At 40.1% G+C, this 23,122-nt stretch overlaps 2 protein-coding genes across 2 annotated transcripts in view; one reads left to right on the forward strand and one right to left on the reverse strand.

The window, feature by feature from the left end:
• mcoln3b (mucolipin TRP cation channel 3b) overlaps nt 1-3,650 on the reverse strand; it is an 8,009-nt gene extending 4,359 nt beyond the window's left edge. Inside the window, exons 1-8 of the mRNA XM_069679956.1 lie at nt 3,495-3,650; nt 2,533-2,762; nt 2,279-2,446; nt 1,094-1,247; nt 923-998; nt 742-838; nt 313-412; nt 12-124 (exon numbers count right to left, since the gene is read on the reverse strand). Of these exons, the coding sequence (XP_069536057.1) occupies nt 12-124; nt 313-412; nt 742-838; nt 923-998; nt 1,094-1,247; nt 2,279-2,446; nt 2,533-2,760 (936 nt within the window). The 5' untranslated portion in view covers nt 2,761-2,762; nt 3,495-3,650. The remainder of the gene's footprint in view (nt 1-11; nt 125-312; nt 413-741; nt 839-922; nt 999-1,093; nt 1,248-2,278; nt 2,447-2,532; nt 2,763-3,494) is intronic.
• Nucleotides 3,651-4,818: 1,168 nt separating this feature from the next.
• Nucleotides 4,819-23,122, forward strand: dnai3 (dynein axonemal intermediate chain 3). Its single transcript, XM_069680672.1, has 22 exons — nt 4,819-4,873; nt 4,991-5,029; nt 7,887-8,071; nt 8,562-8,666; nt 9,114-9,242; nt 9,344-9,543; nt 9,792-9,908; nt 10,292-10,488; nt 11,030-11,148; nt 11,802-11,891; nt 12,721-12,810; nt 14,185-14,304; nt 15,257-15,330; nt 16,425-16,578; nt 16,868-16,967; nt 19,339-19,463; nt 19,547-19,607; nt 20,563-20,693; nt 20,773-20,980; nt 21,987-22,078; nt 22,275-22,373; nt 22,988-23,122. Exons 1-22 carry the CDS (start codon nt 4,819-4,821, stop codon nt 23,120-23,122), a joined length of 2,625 nt encoding a protein of 874 aa, XP_069536773.1.

Below are 23,122 nucleotides of genomic sequence, written 5' to 3' on the forward strand. Positions count from 1 at the left end.
CAAATACTTACAAACTGTAGCCGGAGCCCAGAGATAACTGAGCGTGTGCAGAGGCCGAAGGAGGTGATACATGTTATAATGATGAGGCAGTCAAACAGCACAGTCAGGTTTATGTTCCTGGCAGCTGAAAGTAAAAAGAAATTAAAATTACTGTCATACAAAAAGGATGAACATCCTCAAACAGATTTTAATGCGCAGCAAAGTCTCAAGCTTAAGACAGCAGCCTTAATGAATCCCTGAAATCCTGAACACGGGCTTAAAGCCATACAGATGATTCCTTTATGCATACTAAAGTCGGCTCAGCAAACTCACATGCTCCGGTTACTTTCCATTCTCTGCATTCATTGATGTGTACGTCATTTTCCAGGTCAACCTTTATTCTGCCGCTGTGAACTTGGTTGTCAAAAGTGATCTGTTAACCAGACAGCAATGTTTAAGAGAGACAATTGAAACTTCCTAACACAAGTACTCTGCAGCTATACATTCACTAGTGAGGCCCTGAAGATAATATTTAACTGTGAAGAGAGGAGACACTGTGCAACAGCCTTACTTGTAGATGTGTGTATTCGCAGTTGCTTCATTAAATAAACACAGACTACACAGTGACTCTTAACAGATGCAGTGTCACAAGGAATCATAGCAGTAATTAAGTTATCAGAAGTGTTACATCACTGCTTTTAAAGACAAAGTCTGATGTGCTCTAGTGTTTACTGATCCACGAAGATACGTAAAGTGACGTACAATAACAGTGAAGTCGTAGCAGTCTGGCAGCTCTCGGTGTCTCACTGTCTGTAAATTTATGGCCTTGAGAACAAATGTGATCTTGACAGAGAGCATCCTGGAAGACAAAGCAGGAGCATTAACTGAAGGGGTGGTCACATCATTTACAAAAGCAAGAGAGGAAAAAGATTTATGTACAAACCTTTTAAAATGCAGTTCAAATTGTGGATATTGTTCCCGCAATGACTGGTGATACATCGGATAAACTTCAAGGCACTCTGTTAGTCAGAAAAGGACAATATAAAATAAGTGTGTCAATATCAATGTGTCAATTATTTACCAAAAAACGGTTAAACTTCGTACTTATACATACCAGAGACCACTTGGGCATCTATTTCAAAGGTCTCATTGCCGGGGAAGATGCTCCCATTTTGGTAGAAGTCCTGACACAGTAACAGGGGGGTGTAGACAGAGTCCTTTTTCTCATATTCGTGATTGCCGACTGTGATGTTGTGCAGATGTCCGTACTAGAAAAAAATTAATTCTCAGTTTAATTGAGTCAAATTTGGGGTAAAAAAAAAAAAGTTACTAAAATAGAAGCATTTATCAATCACGTTTAGCTTAACTTTTTCTACCCTTTATCTATTAGTTTTAGCTAACTATTTCGACTGTTTATCCATTACTTTTAGCTAGCATTATCAACCCTTCATTCATTACTTTTAGCTAACTATTTATTGTTATACATTAGTTTTAGCTTATATTGTTTACTCCTTAGTTGTAGCGAACTATTTCTATTGTTTGCCCATTAGTAGTAGTAGTAGTGGCAAACTATTTCTACAGTTTTAGTTTGAGCTATTTAACCTATTTCTCCTGTTTATCGAACAGTTTTAGCTAACTGTTTTTGGTGTATCCAATACTTTTAGCTTACTTTCAGTTTGACTATTTTAACAGTTTATCCATTAGTTTTAGCTAACTTTTTTATTAGTTTAAGCTAACTACTTCAACACATTATCAATTAGTTTAAGCTAATTATTACTACTGTTTATCCATTAGTTGTAGCTAACTATTCCAATTGTCTGCCCATTACTCCATAACTTTTGGCTACCTGTTTGGACGTCCGAGCTCGCTAGCTCACTAAATTTCACACATTATTACACGATTGCAATATATAGTGTTCAGGTGTTACAGCTGACTTAATATGGATACATTCTTTAAATCAAACCATTATTTGTATTTAACGGAATAGAATTAAAGTTCCTCTGGTTGGGAATGAATGACTTGGGTGGACATTCATCGTACAGCAGATTTATGCAGTGAACACATACAAAAACAATGAGACACATGACAACATGAACAAAGTCCAATCCCAAGCTACATCTTGTTATGGGAACTTGTTAAGTTTTTTTTGGTCATATAGGCATGCAGAGCTATAAAATTTCAACAATGATTTACACTAACACAAAAGCACAAGGAAAAATCTACTGTGCCACGTGATCAAAATAAAGTGACGCACCAACAGAGAATATAAAACCATGCCCTCTTGGTGTCCCTTGGTTACCTTTTCGATTATGTACTCGATGTGATCATAAACATCATTCTGTTTGTAAACAGCATATGTATTCATGCCTCCATCGACATAATCTTTCAAGAAGAGGTGCTTGAATGTCATGAGATTTTCCTCCTTAAATGTGACAACCATTTGGTTGCTCAGGCCAAAAGACACCAACTGAGATGAAGGGAAAAAAACAATTGTTATCACGTTGGTAAAACAACATTATTAACCTCTGTTCAGGCCATGTCTGAGATCAATACCTGTATAGTAATAATGGCAATCTTGATTATCTGCAGGATGAGTTTCCATGGTTTTCGGCCACGAGCATGGTACTTCTCACAGGGGTTCATAAAGTAATATTTGATCTTCCTTCTGAGAAAGTCCACGCTGTCCTGATCCTCCAGACACTGATGTTGGTGGTCTGCCCAGGGATCCCCATTGGCCTCACTTGTCCCATACACATCATATAAGTCACTTGACTCCTCCATATCTGCAATTAATTACATGTGGGTGACTTAAATGGCAAAACAACAATACTGAGTTCAACGAAATGTGAGGAGGAAAAATGCATTATTTATCCCATTTATATTTTTTTGACTTACAGTGCAAAGTGTAGCCTGAGTTACAGTCGGTCAACTTCACAACTGGCTTAAGTATGAAATGTTCAGAGTTGTACAGCTGTAAAAAGATTGAAGACAGACTGAGACTTTTTACTATTATGTCCTCACATAGCTAAAAACAAACAAACATAGTACAAACAAAACCTGAACATTTAAGGCTTCAAATATAGGCTTTATTGCAGGGTTGTGATAGCCTTCTGTACTGTCAGTACCATATACAATTTTAATTATTTCCGGGACATGTTAAAGGTTACTCTTCCTTGTTTTGTTTGGGCTACTTTAAATAATAGGGTAACATAAAGTACAGAAAAACACTTGGCACAGATTTATGAGACTCTACTTTTATTGCCATTACCCACATAGCAAAGGGTTGACTAATCAGCAACTATCTGGGAGAAGGACGGAAATGAAATAAGTCAGGTGTACCTGAGCATTGTTGAATAATACACGCGAGCTCACGTGTTGACACCTAACCAGCTTCAACCATTGCGGCAGACCACCAAGTATTCGTCGTCTAAAAAGTTTAAATTATTTCCAGTCGACCCCCGCCATCAGTGAAAATGAATTAAGTTAAACATGAAATTAACAAAGAGGCTACTTACCAAAGTCCCGCACCCGGTTAAACTTCTGAATTGATCCACCTGTCGTCTTCTGCACGCGCGATGTATCTACAATTCCTGGTCAAATTAAAAATCCACAAATTACTTAAACTACCGGGAGAGTCATGACTTACAGTTTTAAGGCTCGAATAAACTTCCGGAGTTAGTGTTGTTTTGAAGGTGAACTCATTAAACTGTGCTTGAATGGCTCAGGTAACGTTTCACATTTCTGTGACGTCATTTTCAAGATGGGAACTTATTGGCTCTCGGATCTGTCCGTCAAAGTTTCTTTCTGTTCTCCTGTAACCACTGGCAACCAAACTATACAACTGATGAGCGGATTGAAGCTAACAACTATGGTTTAACCAGCGGTAAAACCTTATTTAATCGCCTATATTTGTTGCTGGGACGTTTTTAGCGTCACCAGTTGGACTTACTTTACGTTGATTATGTATTGTGAAAAACAAACTTTATCCAAAGACCTCTTGAAGCTAACTTTTCAACCGTTACTGGTACCCCACTAGTTTAGCTTGCTAGCAGGTATCATTAGCTTGATTGATAAACAGTAGCAGACAGCTTGTCGTGCAGACCAAGGACAGATGCTGCTATGTGTGTGTAAAGCCTCTGTATGTAAACAAACGGCTGAATTTAATGGTAGATGTGTTGTATTATATTGATTTATACTTCTACTTACTTTCTTATACTTTATAAAAACGTGTACTATATTTTCTACATCATGCTATGGCTTGTATGTGATCAATGGCGAGGCTTAACCAGTGGTACCTATAACGTTATAAAGTAGTAAAAATTAGCTGCACCTCGAGCAAATACAACTTAAAACTGCTGTTAACTTGTTTTTTGTCTGTAATGAAAGTAATGTTACATAATACTCGAAGTGGGACCCTTCTGCATGATTGGCACTTTTACTTTTGATTCTTCATGGACGTTCATTATTAGTATGGCACCTATCAAAATCAAGATAATTCAAATCAGTTCCAAGTCATTAAGCAAAGATAAAAGATGAAATAAATGAAAAACAAAAGAAAAAGACAAATATAGATAGTTTTTTAAAAATATATATTCTAGATGTCTTGTTAGAAGCCAAAATTGACATATCTCTTATCCCCCACAAGATGTCACCATGTGCATTGGTAATGATTTTTGGGGCACTATTACAAGACAGTCTATGTTGCCACTGTGTATAATAAGTAATGGGTGAAGATAAATGTATATAAATTGTTGTTTTGCAAGGAGAAATGTCACCATTCATTGTTTTCGGAGAATTTGTAAATAAACTTTTTTTAGTGCAGATATCATAAGAGCAAGGATGCCACCCAAGAGACCAAAGAGTGCAAGAAGCAGTGCAGGGAGTAAAGGGACAGGTAAAGGTGAGTGTCGGAACATTGGTTGGTGTTATTGTAAAAATGCATGTATGCTTGTCTCAGTAGGATCAAATAAAGAGACACTTTAAATATCATTAACTATTACTTTCCCTTTAGGCAAAAAGATTCAGCCACCTGCAGATGTGGAAATGCCTGGTAAGAGAAATATTATACATGTTTGTATCATTATAAGTCATAATGTAGAAGAGACTAAGAAACTTATGTAACTGTATAAACTTTGATCTTACCTTTAAATACAGTTAACTAAATCAATCTAAGCCTAACATTTAGTTTCATACATACTGTATCTAATTTAAGCTTGCTGATGGATTCAATTTGCAGTTGATTACTTCGATTTATTTAACAGGGCATGGCCCTTTATAGAAGGCTATATACAATTTGTTCTGGTTTGTCTTGCATAAAGTGGGACGGCCTAACCACAAGTACTCTCCAACATCGAAATAGGGATGTTACAACCATGACTGAAAGTAATAATCGGAAATATCTTTGAAGAGACGGACAAATTATATGCTTCTGATGAGGTCTTGAGTGTACTGTTGCATAGCCTTTGGACATGCTCTGTAGTCAGCTGTGGGTCCTCATTGTCATGGCCTGGTTTACTGTCAACATGCTTTTGGTCAAAAGCAGGTCACCAACATTTACTATTGATTAGGTCACTGGATCCTGTGGGAGTTAAAGTCATGGTGTCAAGTGTCCTCTGACTCAGAGTGGATTTACCCTTACCTTAACAGCTCTGACTCTAAACATAATCTAAAACCGAGCCGCACCCCTTAAAAATCTGAATGGAAAACCTTGTGGGGACCATCTTTTTGTTGTTTTGGTTATATTGTGGCCCACTGACAAATGCAGGCTTTATTCACTCCTGTATAGATTTCTCAGGGACATTACAGTCATAGCTAATCTAATTGGCTGCAAAATGCATATTGTTCAGGTTTAAATTCCTAACTAGGATCAACAGAAATGAAAAGAAACAACCATAATTGAAATTCCCTGTGGTATAGTATAAATATCTTACAGTATACAGTGGAAAAATGCTATAGTCTTAAGTGGATTACGCAACAGGAAAGAAGCCAGACAAATTTAAAATATCTCTTCAGCGCAGCCTACAAGTGCAGTTTAATTACATTCTTTAGGGTTATGGAACATTGCACATCACACTCTCTTTGTCTCTCAAGCAAATATTTCCCATGAATACAAATGCCATAGTTGACACATTACTTTGTGAAATGAGGGGTGTGAGTTTCCACTACAATGATTTGGCATGAGGCCGAAGTGGTGTGAGTTGGGAAGGTTGACACACCCAGCTGGGAAGTGGTTACTTAAGCTGTACTTAAGCATTCCCAGCGTCCCCTCAGCAACCTTGTGGAGAGACTTTGAAGAGAGAGACCTCAACCAGGATGAAAACTATCATTATGCAGAGCCCTGTTTACTGTAGTGTTCCCTGGACTGAGCATATGGAGGACCCTGCATAGATTGTTTATGACGAAAAACTTAGGTGTAGTGATGGTGCAGTGCTGGGGTTTTATATTGTAACATTATGTCTGCAACTGAGCAGTTTATGTCTTGGATGCATGCATTATTGATCAGCCAGTATAGCTGAAAATACAGCTGCGTCTAGGCTATTCACTAGGATTGCATTTCTTCCTGTGATATTGTGGGGTGGTCCACCCTGCAGGGAGGGGCAGGTGAAGCATCACAGGCTTTGTTGTGCGTTTGATCTGGAAAGTAAGGCCAAGAATCTGTGTCACAGTCCGTAGGCAATGATGACTTTAAAGCCTGTGCATTGTGTGAATATCAGTGACAAGTGAGGTTCGGGCTCTTAGTTGTGGTATCTCTATCGCTTGAGTCTCTGTTTTCAGCACTGTTTCATTTATTTCTGTAGTAAGCCCCTTATGTCACTCTTTGATCCTTGTATAGTATTGTACATAACTGTTTTTGTTCTCCTCACTGGTTACTTCCTAATCTGAGAATCAACCATAAGCACTGTATTTATTTAAGGTATGTTTTTTAACCTCTTAGTTACCTACTTTCAGATTGATCACAAAGCCTCATTTTAAAGCTCCTGTGAGGAACTTTCGGTTTGTGTTGATGTTGGCGCCCCCTGTGGACAAAGCCGTACCTCTTATCTCTTTGCTGATTTTGTCCTGTACATGCTAAAGTGGTTGTTTAACCAAAAATCTCATCCTGTTTTCTTTAACAGTCATATCACTCACTGTACATTTTAAGCCCAGGAAAATGTAAACAAAGGCAGCGTGCAGTTAATCGCTTCATCTGACACCTACCCTAAAAATAACTACATAGAAATAATCAGTCTTGTCGCTGATGGTCTGGTTTGCTTTTGTAGGTCATATAGAGTAATCAGAATTCGGCAGGCAGGCCGTCGGGGGCAGGTGGGGCTGGCCTCACAACCACTAAGCGTTATGGAAATTATTACTTTATGACGTCACCAATATGCAAATTAGCGTATGATGTCATCTGGCGACTTCTAGCAACTTTTGGAGCTAGTGCTAGCTACTTTCATTGGAAAACATTATTGAGTTACCCATTTAGTAGGGAAAATGTGATGACGATGTGCCCTCCATGTTGCCCTTTAAATGGAGAATATGTAATCAAGTGCCCTTTAGAGGGCTCTTCCTATTAAAAAAAAGGAACTGTGCCAAGTGCCAAATAGGCTGCCTTGTGCCAGAAAACATTCTGCATGCTGGTGCTCTTTTTTAATTAGTTAGTTTTTTTCATTGTAAATAAAAAAAACTGCTTTGGTACAAGGTGTCCTGACTTAGTTGTTATAGTTATTATCTACCTTGGATTACCTTTAACATCCTTAAAAGTCATCCAACTGACAAACTAATGATGCTGTTATTGAGTACTTTTCCCAAACACCAATTTATTCTAAAAACAGCTTGTGAGGGTTTGAATCCAGCTCATTTTAATATCTAATTCCCTCTGTCTACCATCTTTCTTCTCTGTATTGATTGTGAACTCGCTCACCAAGGTCACCCCGAGGATATCTTCCCCATGGTCCTGACATCAGCCACCCAGGAGCTCTTTGGCTGCCGCGCTGATGAGGACGTCACAGGGGAGAGCCCTCACAAGCTGCTGAGAAAGGACGACATCATACAGGACATTAAAACAAGAGCCGCAGTGTCCGATTTCAGCCCTGTGAAGCAGATCGTGCTGGTGAGGCTGATCAGTTGTCATACAGATCACTCAGACAATACCACTAAGACACCGTGATGATACACAGACCCCAAGTTAAGGGCTGTGGGAACAGACCAGTTACCAGTCTAACCTAATTCCCCCTCTGTCTCTGATCTAGACTGAATAGATGGTAACCACAACTCTAACTTTATGCTTTCATGCCACTTCTATTACAATACATTACTCTAATGAGACCAGAGAGCGCCCTGAGGGACCCTTACAGACTCATCTGCTCTTTGATGATGTGTCTGTGGTTGTGTGTTCTTTTTCTGCTTCTCTGAACTTCACACCATCAGTCTTCATATCTGAAATCCACATCGTACTCCATCATTAACGATCTCAACCAAATCACTGATGCATAAAGGTTACCTATGGTTGGCCAAATCAATCCAACCACACCACATCAATTGTTATTCTACAGAAACGTTGCCATGTAAATCACTGGCTGTCACACATTTCTATCTGACAGGACTACCCAGAGGAGGAGATGTTGCTGGTTTTTGACAGGGACTTCACCTACGGCCAGAGCTTCTACCTGGTTGTGACACCAGAAGCCAAGGACACAATCCTTAACGTAAGCAGGCTGGTTTTGGTTATGGTAATCAGGTTCACATATTTTACAAATATTGTGACATCTTCAATTTTCTAAGTTCCTTAGTGATTTAGCAATTTTAGCACCAGTTGCGGACCAATATGTTATTTCTATTTTATTCAGATAAACAAGTTTGTAGGCACCAATGTTTAATACTTTTTGCTTTCCTTTTTTATTGGATGTGTTACCATAAAAGAGAACTGGCTACCAGTATCATGAGTCACATTTGGATTGCCTGTTTTGTTTTTCTAGCTGGTATATTTCACTGGCTGTTTAATATAAAAGACTACTAAAAAGCCTCATCACTATCTTGCTCTAGCTCAAACCTTTGTAACAAATGTGACAGTGAGGGAAGATTTCAGGTAACTTATATTCCACTTTCCTGTTCTTTATGCTGTTTATTCTTGTGATTCTCTCTGTTTTCTGCAGCCCCCCGAGCCAGAGACACCAGAAGTGTTTGAGAATGAAGTCAGTAAAACCCCAGAACCAAAGCAATGGATATCTCTTGGCAGTGAGCTGGAAATAGAAAAGGAATCTTTTAAAGAGACCAGAGAAAAGGTACTGCAGTGTATTAAAGACTCAGTTTATATATCCATATTAAATCTGAATTGTTCTGATTCAAAATTGTCCTCGTTAATCTGTCCCCTTTTTGTCATTAGCTGTGTTTCAAATTCTCAAGAGTGAGGAGGAAGTTTGGGGCAACAGCCTGTTTTTCAGACCGCAGCGCTGCAGATGTTAAGGATGGCTTCCTAGAGTGTCCTTTTTATAAAGACAGCAGATTCAGCATCAAGCAGATGCAGAGGGACTGCGGGATGCAGGCGGTTCCCAGGCTGCAGAGCAGCAGCGCTCAGACACAGTGGTATGCCAGTAAATTAGTGCACATAAAATTGATTTGTTCTGCAGGGACGGAAAGCACTTACAGGTTCTGCTTAGACCTGCCAGTCTGTTGAAATCATTTCACCTGTTTCTATGCTATAAGAAAATGGGATTTTAACACTTAATGCAATTATGAATAATAGCTATATTTAATGTACACAAATGAGCTTGTTTAATTTTAATTCTACCCCCACACATCTGTTGTGTAACAAATTTCTTCCCACTTTACAGGAAGGTTCAGAAGAATACGTCCAGCCAATACCTGCCAAGAGAGCTGAGTGATGAAGAGAGAGAGTGCGTCCTTCAGTCAAAGAGCCTGAAGAATTTTCTCAACTCAGTGACTCCCAGGTAGTATGATAGTCAGCCCAAAGTCATACGCTACTACTATTGATACGTCAGCCTCAGGGTACTCTAATTCATCCATTATTGCCTCTATATGAGCTTTAGAATATTCAAAAGGAGTGCTTTTAGGTCACTAATGGCACCAGGACCTTTCCAGTGTAGTATAATTTGTGTTGTTACAGTTGCCTTCACAGCTCAGACTTTGGGTTTCAGATGATTTTCAATGATACACTGTACTTGTATGCATCCACACACCTCCAACCTTCCTTTGTGTCCAGAGAACATCTGGAGTTTTATAAGACTCAGTACTGTAGCTATAGAGACATATAATGAAAGAAGAGGGAACAAATATTCATGTTTGTCAAAAAAAACCAACCCATATTTTTCAGAGTTTTGCACAACCTTCAGCAGGCAGAGGTCATGAATGTGTTCATCGATGACATGAAAGCTCTGGGAGCAGCAGCTGAAGACGTTGATTTATATGGGCAGTTTGCCGAAGATCTGATGCTTTTTAGGGCCTTCTCAAACCAGGAGCTCACAAAGGACAAGAAAATCAGCAGCATTAACTGGCATCCCACCATCTACGGTAAAATGCAAAATTGCATTCATATGTATTCTAAGTTTTAGAACTTATTCTATAAGTTTTCTGACAGTTCTTTTTGAAAAAAATGCATTATTTGAATCAGATTACTGATTAGTAATTGATACCATGTGTGACTTGGGGAAAATGCCGTGTAGCTGTAACGTGATAGGGATAAAGTTAGCCAGTTATTTGTAAATTAGATACAACGCATGCTTTGTATGTAAGCTGATTAAGTAATTTGTAGGCAGCTGACATCATCCACTCAAGACAGGTTAGCTAACAAAACTAAACAAAGGATCTTCAATAAGCGAATGCCCTGCCCATGTTGACTGTGGTTTTCCCCTGGCAAACACAGCAAAGCTGTCAAAACACATAGAAATTGTTTCCAGCAAAACTAAGAGCAACAATATCAGTGTTGAGCCATTATTTTCAATCACTAAAGTAAAAGGTCGAGTTAAAAAGACTGTAAACATACTGTATTAAGCATCTGTTTGTCTGCTGCTGTGTATTTGATGCACTGTATGATGTGTTGTTGATGTTGTAGGTGTGATAGCTGTGGCTGTGACAGAGAAGAAGGAGGAGCAGTTGAACAAGTCAACACATTTTGCCGTCAAAACATCTTTCATTCTCTTCTACAGCTTCTCTCACCCCTCTAATCCCCAGGTAAATCTACTAGAGTGACCCTCTGAGGTAATGTGAAGAGAAGACTAGTTAGAGAAGTGGTCCTTAAATCTCTTTCTCTCCCTGCTTGTCTTATATTTGTTTGAGACACGCTTAGAGTAGCTGTATTTGCTTAGTGCTGTTATTTAACACCATGATTTGCAAAATTTGAGAGGCTCTATTGATTTGACCCACGCTCCCGATCAATAAAACTGAGCTGCTAAATCACTCAAAAGTAATATGAGTTCTGAATGACGTGTGCCTTTACTAGTGCACGTGTGGTGTTTTGTTCCATTACTTTGTGGAGGATGCAAGAGACATGATATTATTAAAATACATGTTTTTTTTTAGTGTGGCAAAGAGGGTGATTTAGTTTAATCTTGCAGTTAGTTTTAAACTCCAGCTGATTTAAACATGATGCTGGAAGGTTAATTCTCTGTAACACCATCCTGCCCTTCCTGGGTCTTTTTCCCCTTATGCCCGATGAAACAAAATCTACTGTATGCATTAGGTTTTGTGGATTAAAAGCTCGACTTCTTACGGAGAGACAAGAATAAATAAACACTCTGGAAGGCAAGTATCCAATACATGGGAATGTCTACTTTGAAATATAATAATTCTGCCCTGTGTATGTGGGTTTTCTGTGTTGTTTTCAGTTGCTGCTGGAGTGCCCAGATGACATTTTTGCCTTTGAGTTCTGCCCCTCTGATCCAAATATTATCGTTGGCGGCTGCATAAATGGCCAGGTGCTGACTTTAACTCTACTCTGCTTCTCTGCTTTCATGTTTCTGCTATGTTTTTTTGCCTTATGTTAGTTTTTGTACCTTACTGGAGAAATAAGAGTTATCATAAGGTGCTTTTCGACAGCAGGAACTTTCCCCAGGAACTAGGAGCCTTTTGAGGATCTCTGCATTTTGATAGCAGGAACCAGGCTCTAAATTTATTTGATTTACCCCCTGAAAAGTCCTTGCTCAGAGGGTAGTACTTTCCAAAGGTCCAGGAACATTCAGGGCGGGGCCTGCAGTGCGGATAGTTTCTGATACGTCGAGTACTCGCAGCGTTTTATTTTACCTGCCATGTTTAAAAGACTGCAGCTGCAAGCTCACTGTTATCATCGTGTTTCGAGATTGTTTATCACCGTGCTTTGAGATGGAGTCAGAGAAGTAAGCTTTAAGAATCCGTTTTGCTACTAGCACTCGTCTCCTTTCCAGTGTTGATTCCATGAATCCATTTGCAATGCAATAACACGATCAAAAACAGCACAAGTTGAATCTCCTGGGTGTGGTGTAGTGCAGTTACTTTTTTTGCTTCTCCGTACATCATTGGTCTGATTTGCATAATCTTCCCAGGACTTTAGGCCACTGTGGAAACGCAGACAACAAGGGGCCACAGGAAACATTTAGTTCCTTGTAGAGAAGTTCATAGAACTAAAATAACCTATATTTGACCATTAGTCAAATGTGTCTTTAATCAGCATTTCATCATATTTATTTGAGTTGTTTTTTACTTGATGAAGTGTATTTTGAACCAGGCTCGGATCTCCAGTCAATGATTTTGTGTTGCTGTTCATCTCAGGTTGTGCTGTGGGACATTTCTGCTCACGTCACACACTTACAGGAATCCCAGCCTGCTGGTAAAAACTCCTCTGTCAACACTGACACATTCGTAAGTACCCGTATCCCATCTCTAATGCGCACATTGTTGATACAATAATACATGGTGTTCTGTATCCGTGCTGGTGTATTCCATGTGGTATCAGTTACCGTAGTTCTTTGGCTGGTGATGTCAGCTCGGTTTATTCAAGTATGGGCCGTCAGTTTATCAAAGCACGCAGCATGTTTGCTGCAAACGACAGGCTGCACTCATCAGTGGTGCTGTATGACAGAGTAAGATGATGATACGTTGGCTCCTGGGTTCTCTCCTCATCCTCACCCTTTCATTAGAAGGGAATGCAGTGGCCTAATGGTCCTTTTCAAGCCACCGCAGCTGTCAAAACTGGTTTTATAAACATTCAAATGCCAGGAGTACATCTCAAAGCAGGTTTATATCGTTACCCCACTGATAAACAAAAGTAGCTTATAGACACCCTAATCAGGCTGCAGAGACAAAAATACCTACGACTAGGACTGTAACTTTAAAGGGGGGTTCTTTTGTGGCTTTACATCATAGTAAACTAATATTTTCATGGCATATCTGCCCTGTTTGCATGGTGTTATGTCGAGTAATAAAGATAAGGTAGGGGAGAACAGAGGTAATGATACGTGACAAAAACCAGGGCTCATGTTTAAACTCACAACACAGTAAGAACCACCCGTTCTGTTCCTTAATGCTTGACCTCCACTGACATCTTCCACTCAGCTGCTGTATTTAAATAGACACATATGCCCCCATGATCCAGCCCCCATTTGCTTTGTGTTTTTATTGCCTCTACAGTGGAACAGCTGTCCCCATCCCTGTCCTCACTACTTCCTGCTCTTTTGCTCTCCCCTCTCCAACCATCCATAGCTGCCTCTATTCTCCGTCTCCTTGTTTGCTCTTCATTCCCCAGAGTCAACAGCGTCAGCTCACAGACTCCAGCTGTTACACACGCCCTCCATCTTCCACCGCTGAAGATAACACACACAAGCAAATCAGATCACTTCCCTCCCTTGTGTTTGCAGTGCAAACAGAGGCGGTTGAGTCTGCTAAAAGACTTTATTTCCACGTCGAGTGCTGTGAAAGCTGCACGACACCAGCACCTGTTGCTCTCTTATCAGATAAACCGAGATTTAAAATGCTCCTGTATGGATTTATGTCATGTTCACACCATTAAAATCAAACTGCAGCTGCACCGCACAACCAACAGACAGATGAACATGCACACAGGGTTAAGAGGCATCAGTGTAAGTAGTGCCACCAACTTAACAGTTATAAAAAGTCCAGATAATACCCTTTCAGGATTGAGGACACAATCTCTACAGTTATGTGTTCTTTGTTTTTAGATTGAATTGTTAGAGTTCACTGTACATGCTGTGCCTTTTATTCCTCATCTCACACCAGGACCTCAATGACAACAAAGAGAAGAAGACTCCTGTGGTGTGCTACTCTGCTGTGTCTTCCACTGAGAGTAGCCATAAAGCACCAGTTACTGATGTCCAGTGGCTGCCACCAACGTTTGAGGTATGCTGAGCTAAAGAGATGAAAGGAGAAGAACGCTGATCATTTAGAGATTTTTTTCCCATTTAGCGCGGATTGTGTGGGTGCTGGAACGTTGTACAACTCGTTTAATTAAAGTTTTATTTGGCATTAATTAAACGTGTTTTGTGTCACTGCTCAGCAGCAGTGTTGTCTTTTACTTGTTCTCAAGCTTCATTTATCAAGTCTAATGTAAACAGTCGGAGGTTACAACATACTGGAGGCAACTTTAATCATATTTTATCCTTTCTAAGTCTCACAGCCATAATTAAACATTGAAAACGTAAAGGTTCCGGTTTCTTATTGCTCTAATGATTAACATCCCTTCCATACCTGTATTTCTATATCACGTTTTTATCAGACTACTGTCCTACTGGAGGTGAGGCAGCGTTCAGCACAGTGAAGAACTAAGGGAAGAGAAAAGCCTTTTCTGCGTCAATATGATTTGGGGAATTAAACAGAGATTAAACAGGACGGTTCGGAAGAATGACATTAGAGGAAAATTCTCTGAACAGTACATCAACAAAAATATAAATGCTGTGTTGTGTGTTACCAACCACAAAGAACTGCAATTATAACTGTCAAAGATAATGCTAGCAGACATAAAAGTGTTTACACACTAATAACTAAATAACAACTCGAAGAGATGCAATATATTGTTACAGAACGTGTTTTTAAAACCTTCTTTGTCCTGAAACAATGAATACATTATAATTCTGGTTTCCTGTTGGTGCCTATCCCTCATGTCTCTAAAGCCAAATGTAATAAATCAAGTCAACCACTGGCACTCATCTGGATAAGTGAAATAAGGCAATCATCAACGTGGCCCCGGGGCAGCACCTTAACCTCCCATATATCTTGTTCACCACTACCAGCTCTTTACAACACTAAGCCTGACTGACTGCTGTTGATTCTGTAACTCTCTCCCTCTGATTAGGTGACCAGGACGGGCGTAGCAGTGGAGAACAAGAATAACATTTCTGTTCAGGTTGTCACCTGCTCCCCTGACTGGTAGGGAAAAACATCTATTTAAATGCTAGCTAATATAACCAAGTGTTATGTGACAGAGCTTGGAATTTTGACCCGACCATGGGCTAACATGCACCGTAGCAATATGTGTGTTCCAACCAAACAGAAAAGATTTATTAGCATTTACATGGTTATTATGGATCTTGTTAGGGGCCTGGTTTAATGTCCATAGTTTGTTGTTGAGTATCAAGGGTGCTCACTGTAGCGCTGCAGTAGACAATCATTTTCATTGATGATTAATTTATGAATTATGTTCTTGATTAAATGACCAGCTGTTTAGTGCATAAAATGTCAAGAAAATGTGAAAAATGTTATCAGGAACTAATTAACATACAACAAGCTGAAATCAAAGAATTTTTACATTGTATCCGTCTTCAATCTTTTAAATCCATAATTAAACTAGTCAACAACAAATTAAAGGAGCAATCCGCCCCTGGAAAAAGCCGCTGTCAGTCAAAGCTGGTGTTCTCTGTAATCGATAGAGGCAATAATATTTGAAATTGGCGCCATAGCTGTGGAGAAAGTTCTAACAGCTCATGGTTTCGCCCATTCTACATTCCTACAACACCCAGCATGCATTGCACCCCTAGTGAAATTGTACAGTTTTCCAGTCCCGGACATTGATCGCTGCAGGCAATGGCCCCGAGAGGTTATGACGAAATACGATGAGAATATACCGGTGGATTGTCTAAAAAATCTTCAGGTCTGCAGTCTACATTTCAAACCTGACGATTTTGAACGAGACATGACATCAGACATGGGCTTCCTAGATTGAGGAAGTGTAGTTTAGAAAGCTCCCTGGCCTCCGCCAGATGTAGCATTCTACGTAGACTGGCAGAGGTTTTCCAGGGCCCATTGGAGAAGCAGATAGCATCCTCCAAAGGCACCATAATAGCACGATAGGACTGAGGTTAAAGCTGATGTTTTTTGCAGTCATCATATTTGAAAAAGATGTATCTATTAGAAACCTTTCTTAGAGACATAGAGCATCCCAACAGAATCTTTATTGGTCAATAAGCTTTTGTTGATTTTAGGTTGATGTTCAGTTTTGTCTGTGTGTCTCTCTCCCTCCGAAGTGCTATAATGTTCTGGGACTTGCGAGTTTCAAAACTGTCGAGCCATTCAGCGTCAGGCAGGGTGCAGAAAGCGGATCAGAAGAGCCAGTTATCACCACACAGTGTGCCCGACACTTTCAAACACCTGGACCGGACATGGAAACCTCTGTTCAGGGTACTTCAGGCCGGGAGAGCCGTTTTTTAGAAGAATTGAATGCATTAAAAAATGTTGCCTTCCTCTCTAATGATTTAAGGTTCTATGTGGAGCAATTTGCATTTTTCAAACACCTTGGGTTGCCAATGTGTTAACTGGTTGTAATGTAACTTGTCATTGAAAAATGTCTTGCTAACTAACTTAGAGTAGATGAGATCAGCTAAACTATCCGGACTGCTGAGTGTGAATATGTGTGAATATCATCTGTCCTTGTATTTCAAACCTTGTCTCCTTCTCTGCCGTGTTTCAGGTTTCCCTGCCAAAGATCGATACCAGTGGAGAATACGCTCCTTTGATGTTCAGCCTGGAACACTACACCTGTAATAGTAATAATACAGGTCAGACCACAGGTGAGGGATTTACCCTTGAGGCTGCCTGGGCTTATATGGTTCTATCTGTTGCTACCTCTCTCCCTTTACCTTCTTCAGTCACACTTAATCTATTTCTATAGTTAACATTGGAATAAATACTGTCTGGTTTTATTGTCTGACTCACCCAGTTAATCAAATACTTTAAGGAAGCATAAGATTGTCTGAAACCATCACGTCTGATAGTTTTCAAATGTACAATGGCATTTGAGGTCTATCGAACAAACAAGTATCAGAACTCTTTGTTGTAAATTCGTGACAAAACCTCAGCGAGTCTCTAAGATTGACTTCACATATTGACGAGAGAAATCTCAGTGAAATAGTCTGTCAAGGAACCACATCGCCAGACTTAAGAGGGTTTGCTGGATAAACTCAAGCTAACAGTCCACTGTATGAGCAAAGCAGCTGGCTGTTTGTTTTAAAGACGGTTCAAAGCTGCTGTCAGAGATGGTTTGCTACTGTAGCCATCAGATTTCACTGGACTAACACGAGCGTGGTCAGCTGTTAAGGATTTTGTCGTTCAGAAGTGGGCATGGTTTTGTGTTAAATTTTGTGACTGTGGGTTAAAATCTAAATTGTATTATTGCTAAATCCAGTTGCAAAACTTGTCATGATTAGGTCGTCCTCTGCAGGGATTTTCTAGTGTAAGAGACAGCGTCTGCAGTGTCTGTGGTGTAATAAGACTGACTCAGCCTTGCAAACTGAAGCGATGTGGTTCTTTGCCAAAAAATAAAATGGTGAAGTTTTATTCTCATAAAAAATAATGTTTTTTCCAATAATTTTGCTACTTTAATCTTGTGATTTTTCTGAATATTATCCCTCCCCTCATCCCCTTAATGGATGGGCAGCAGTGCGTGGACCCTGTTGAAACTGAAGATTAATTTATTTTTTACGTTTGTTCAAAATTGTGCAAAATTTTCTGACTGGAGTTCTGTGATTGGAGGGATGTTGGATTCTTAAACTCTTCTTTGGATGGTTGAGCACAGGGCAGGGTTCACTCAGCCCCTCGGGGACTCTCATTCTCCGTCTCCCTCTTCTCTCCTCCTGTTTCATAGCACTTTATTAAGTGATACTTCCAAAACAAGGCCCTCATAGTTGCCGAGCATTAGCCTTGCTGACTGTCAGCTCTTTGCAATATGCCGCTCGGGCTCCTCGAGGGCCAGAAGACGATCGTGTGTGTCCTGGCTGGTCAAGAAGAGACCTGTCTTTGTCCGGCTGAAGGTCTGCCACCATAAACACAGCTCTGGTGGCTGGCGGTTGTCGAATTAATATGTTCACTAACTGAGGCAATAAATCTACAACCCTGAGGCTGTGTGTTATTAAAGTTTTAATGAATCCCTGTGTGATTAATACCTTGATGATATTTTAGATGTCTACTCTTTGAGCTCTGTATTCAGCGGTTTCTTCAGTACCTCCTGCCGTTTCTAATGCTTGAATAAGTTAGTAGCCCCTGCAGAAAGGATCCACACAGCCCTGCGTCAGCCCAACATGATTACCACAACACATTTTTGCAAGCTACCCCTCTCGAAGATTAAGCAACATGGTGAAAGTGAAGCCGTATCGTCTGTCTCATATCTTTACACACATCTTAACTGGGGGAAAGTGGATTTAGAAGATGTGTGATTGGGTAATCTGATCTGACCTTCAGGAGCTAATCTAACAGAGTGAAGCTGAGACTTGATTTCGAGCAGCCCGCTGATAAGAGGGTGTGAACGGACAGTCCTGCTCTGTCCCTGACAGACAGTTGGGCTTTTGTGATGGAAAAGGACCCTTCCATCACTACCAGTCCTGCCTATCTCACCCCTCCCACCCTTCTCTCTTAATGTCCCCCCTTCTGCTCAACCACAATCCTCACTCTCACCTCTACCTCCCTTCTTTCCCACTCCCCTCATTCACCTCAGCTGTACTCCTCCCCACCCTTCCACCTCTTTTGTCCTTCTGTCGTCTGGTTCATGGTCAGATTACAGAGCGGGCTGCACATATGTCACTGTTCAATCTCTTGTTTTCTTACTTTACATAAATAGTCGATGTTTTTAATGTTGTTCTTTCTTTATTGTTGTGTTTCTTTTGTTTTGATGCAAGTTTGGGATTTTTTTCCTTTTCATAAAAATACCCAAAATAGCTGCATGACATGAGCCAGTTCATCAGTGTGAAAAAAAGTGCTGTGTTGTTGTTTATTTCCCGTAGAGATAATTGTTCCCTGAAGAGATTTCTTCTGTGTATAGTCAATATGTTTTGTCTCAAATGAGGACTGTGCTACCTGTATTGACTGTCTGAAAAAGTGTTGAACTTTTAACCTTTCCTTACTCTCTGCCTCGCACCCTGCACTCTCCCTTGCTGTTTCCCTTCACAGAGGGAGCCGATGAAAATGGCGATAGCTCAGAGGTCATCCCAGACTACAGCCAGCTCAGAGTGCCCTCGGCTAAATCCCTCACAACTCTGGAAGATGTCAAAACCAAGCTCTATATTGGAACAGAGGTAAATATTCTTTATTTTGCTTCTGCACAACACTCAACTTCTGAATGAGCTTTAGTTCAGTTATGTTTATATTTTTCTGCCAGAATGGAGAGATTGTTTACACAGACTGGAAACTGGCCAAAGATGACTCAGGACGGATGCACAGTGAGTATTTTGGCTCGCCATTTCCAAACAGATTTTAAAGGAGTAAAAATGAATTACGTGCAAATCATGTAAGCTTCACTATACAAAGCAGACCAGAATAGATAGAACATTTATGTTAAATCAATATATATGTATATATGGTTTGTCAGCCAGCGGTGTTATTAATTAATTAATTAACAGAGACATAAAAGCAACATTTTTCCTTTTATTAGAAGAAGAAAATTACTGTCAAATACAGCTGCGGAAAAAATTAAGGGACCACTCCAAATGTTCCTTAAATCAGCATCTCTCTCTACATGTCATGATCAGCCCAGTCCAGATCTGAACCCCCATCCAAAACCTCCCGAATGTGATCAAGAGGAAGATGGACGGTCACGAGCCATCGAATAAAGCCGAGCTGCTTGAATTTTACAATGATAAAATATAGTTAATATACAGTTTGAGTGGATATAGTTTTAGAAAGTCAACGGCATCGGGAGGTTAAAAATTCCTGAATTTCCCCTCTGGGGATCAGTAAAGTACTATCTGATCTTACCTTAAAATAGATAGTGACTGAAATGGAATTGCCTTTTTTGACAAATCGCTGTTTTTGTTTTGTATTTAATTAGATGCAAATGTGGCCGAATGTCACCCAACAGTAGTGTGAAAGTCTTCCAAGATGCATGAAAGCTGTAATTAAAAACCAGCTTATCCCACCAAATATTGATTTGTGAACTCTTCCTGAGTTAAGACATTAGTATTCTGTTGTTTAAAGATAAACACGAACTTTTTTTCTTTGCGTTATTCGAGCTCTGAAAAACATCTTATTTGCATCTCATTTTATTTGGTAGTAGGGAGCGATGTTGTAAACAATAAAACAGAAGTTCATTTCACACAAACACAAACCTATAAATAGAAGAACCAGAGAAAAACAGATAACCATGCTCCTTCACTTCCTGTTACTCCTCTCTGCCAGGTGCCAAGCCCCTCCAGTGTTCGAGCATCCATCACTGGTGTGTGAACACAGTACAGCGGTCGCCTTTCTTCAAAGACATCATTCTGACAATAGGAGCGTGGAACTTCGCCATCTGGAGGGAGGGAGTCATGGTAAACACACTTGCACCGCATCTGACCGGATTTGTTCCATTTTAAAACAACTGACTCTTTGACTTCTTACGTCATCCAGGATGGCCCCATCGTTGTGTCGCCGATCTCAGAGCAGGTGTACACTGTGGGATGCTGGTCCCTGTCTCGACCAGCTGTCTTCTTCATTGGGAAAGAGGATGGCAGCATCAAGGCGTGGAACCTGCTGGACAAGACCGGTAAACCTGCGCAGGACTTCGCACACGTCACCAGGGCCAGGATCAACTGCATCAAGCCCTGCACCACCTCCAGTGAGTTCATGGCTGTGGTCGAGCGACAAAGACAGGAACTGAAGAGAGCGATCGCCGTTAATGTAAATAAAGCAGGTTACGGTTACGTGCCAAACAACAAACTAACCTCCGTACAACCCCGCAGGAAGGTACAGGATTTTGTTTCTATAGGCCGAAGTCGCTTCATCCTGTCGACTGTGTGTCTGTCTGCTCCGCCCTCCATCACACCTGGAGCGACACAGCCGAATGTTCTCATTTACAGAACGACAAATGAAGACGTTTTGTGAAGTCCCTTTTACGTCTCATAAAGAAGTTATGACAAACAGAGAGCAGAGAGACAGCCATGTCACCTTTGCGCTACGTTTTCATTTAGTCCCATCCTGTTGGTCGAGCTCCATACCACGAATAACAGCAGAATGATAAGAAAAATAGAAATAAAGACGTATCGCAGATCCTCTGCAGATACATTAAAAACAAGACATTTTTTTCCCCCTAGGACTTCTATTTTTGTTGCCATGGTATCGAAACAGATATCAAATATAATTTACTTTTACTAGTATCGTATCGTATGTTTGAACCTTTTTAGTTTTGGAATTCTATTCTTTTAATTTCACATACATTTTGAACATACGTAAATATATCCATTAAATATATATCATACCTTACCAACATCAATCAAGAGTTTAAAAACACAATTTCTCAAGAAACAAAAACTTTATTTGGGACCCATTCAGTGTTCCAGGGACCCACTCAAATCACCACCCACGTGTTCCGAGGACTCACTACATTGAAAACAACATCACTGAGAGGGAGTCAAAAATTTCAAAATATAATAAAAAATATTTAAGAAAATAAATTATCCACTGCACTCTCTTCTGCTCACTGTAAGACTGCCAATACTTAGAACGTGTCTGATTGTGCCTGATGTTTTATTTAAATTTTTACAGCCTTGGTGATAAGTTCCTTCTTGTAAGATTTCTCAAGTCATGGAGTTCATGTTCAAGTTGTTGTTTTTTTTTTTGCAAAGCCAAGCAGCACTTCCTGGCTGTGACTGATGACCTTGGAGTGGTCCATGTTTTCAAAATCCCAAAGACGCTCTACGTTCCCTCCAAGAGCGAGGTGAGACAGCCTTGTTCTTAACCACCTTAGAAAAGATTTCTGTTGTTTTTCTACCTATTATTTGCAAAAAGAAATAATGATGTACTGTTAGTCAAGTTGGACAAACTGACGTTAAAGAAACAGCACTGCAGCATGACAACACTCGTGTCATTTTATTGCAAGGTTTGATTTACTGCATTGATATTTCCTTTTGCAGTATTTGAGTGTGAGGAAATACTTTGAGCTGGAGGAAGACAGGTTGAAGGACCTTTTAAGGAGGGAGGAGAAGAAAGCTGAAGAGCTCAAAAGGAAAACGGTGAGCTCTGGATTCTGACCGTAGAAACAATGAAGGGGAATGATGCACAGATTGCAGTAGTCCCAGAGCACCTACAGAAGCCATTCCTCTGTCTCTGTGTCCTTTCTCTCTCTTATCCTCATGTTTAATTCAGTCAGATCATCATTTGATCCTGGGCTCTGGAGGGAGTATCATTATTGACAGGCAGTGTCTGGCAGTATGTCTGCTAATTATAGAAGCTACTTCTGTTAGTGGCTAAATATAAGGTTAGGATGAATGACAGTTATGAGCGAAGGTTAAGTTTGTTTCAGTTATCTTACCTTTCTCTGTGTTTGTGGATGTTCTTTTTTTGTCATTTATTTCCCACATAAGCTCTTATGTTCACTTGCAACCTTTGCCGTCAGATGTCAAGGACATGACGCTAATTTATTACAAACATGTCTGTATGATGATTGCTGTTTTTTCACTGTCAGTTGAATGTGTGTATTAGATTGTGTGTGTGCAGGATTGTCTTTGTATTTGTGCCATGATATCAAAAGTTCTTACCGAAAATGATCATTTTACAAACTTTCTTCCCGGGGTTGGTCAAAGCAAAGAAATTCAGCTCTTGTATCATGTTTTTTTTTTGTCCCCAGGAGCCTGAAAAGTCAATGAAAAGGCCAGAAGAGATGGAGGGAGAGGGCACGAAGCAGTGCAAGGAATACCTGATGCTGGAGGAGAACATCCTGAAGGGCCTGGGCCTGTGGCAAGCTACTGCAGAAATACAATAA

This window comes from Semicossyphus pulcher, unplaced genomic scaffold (assembly GCF_022749685.1).
Source record: "Semicossyphus pulcher isolate SPU_LCO1_2020_fin unplaced genomic scaffold, fSemPul1.0.p SCAF_4, whole genome shotgun sequence".
Lineage (NCBI taxonomy): Eukaryota > Metazoa > Chordata > Actinopteri > Labriformes > Labridae > Semicossyphus > Semicossyphus pulcher.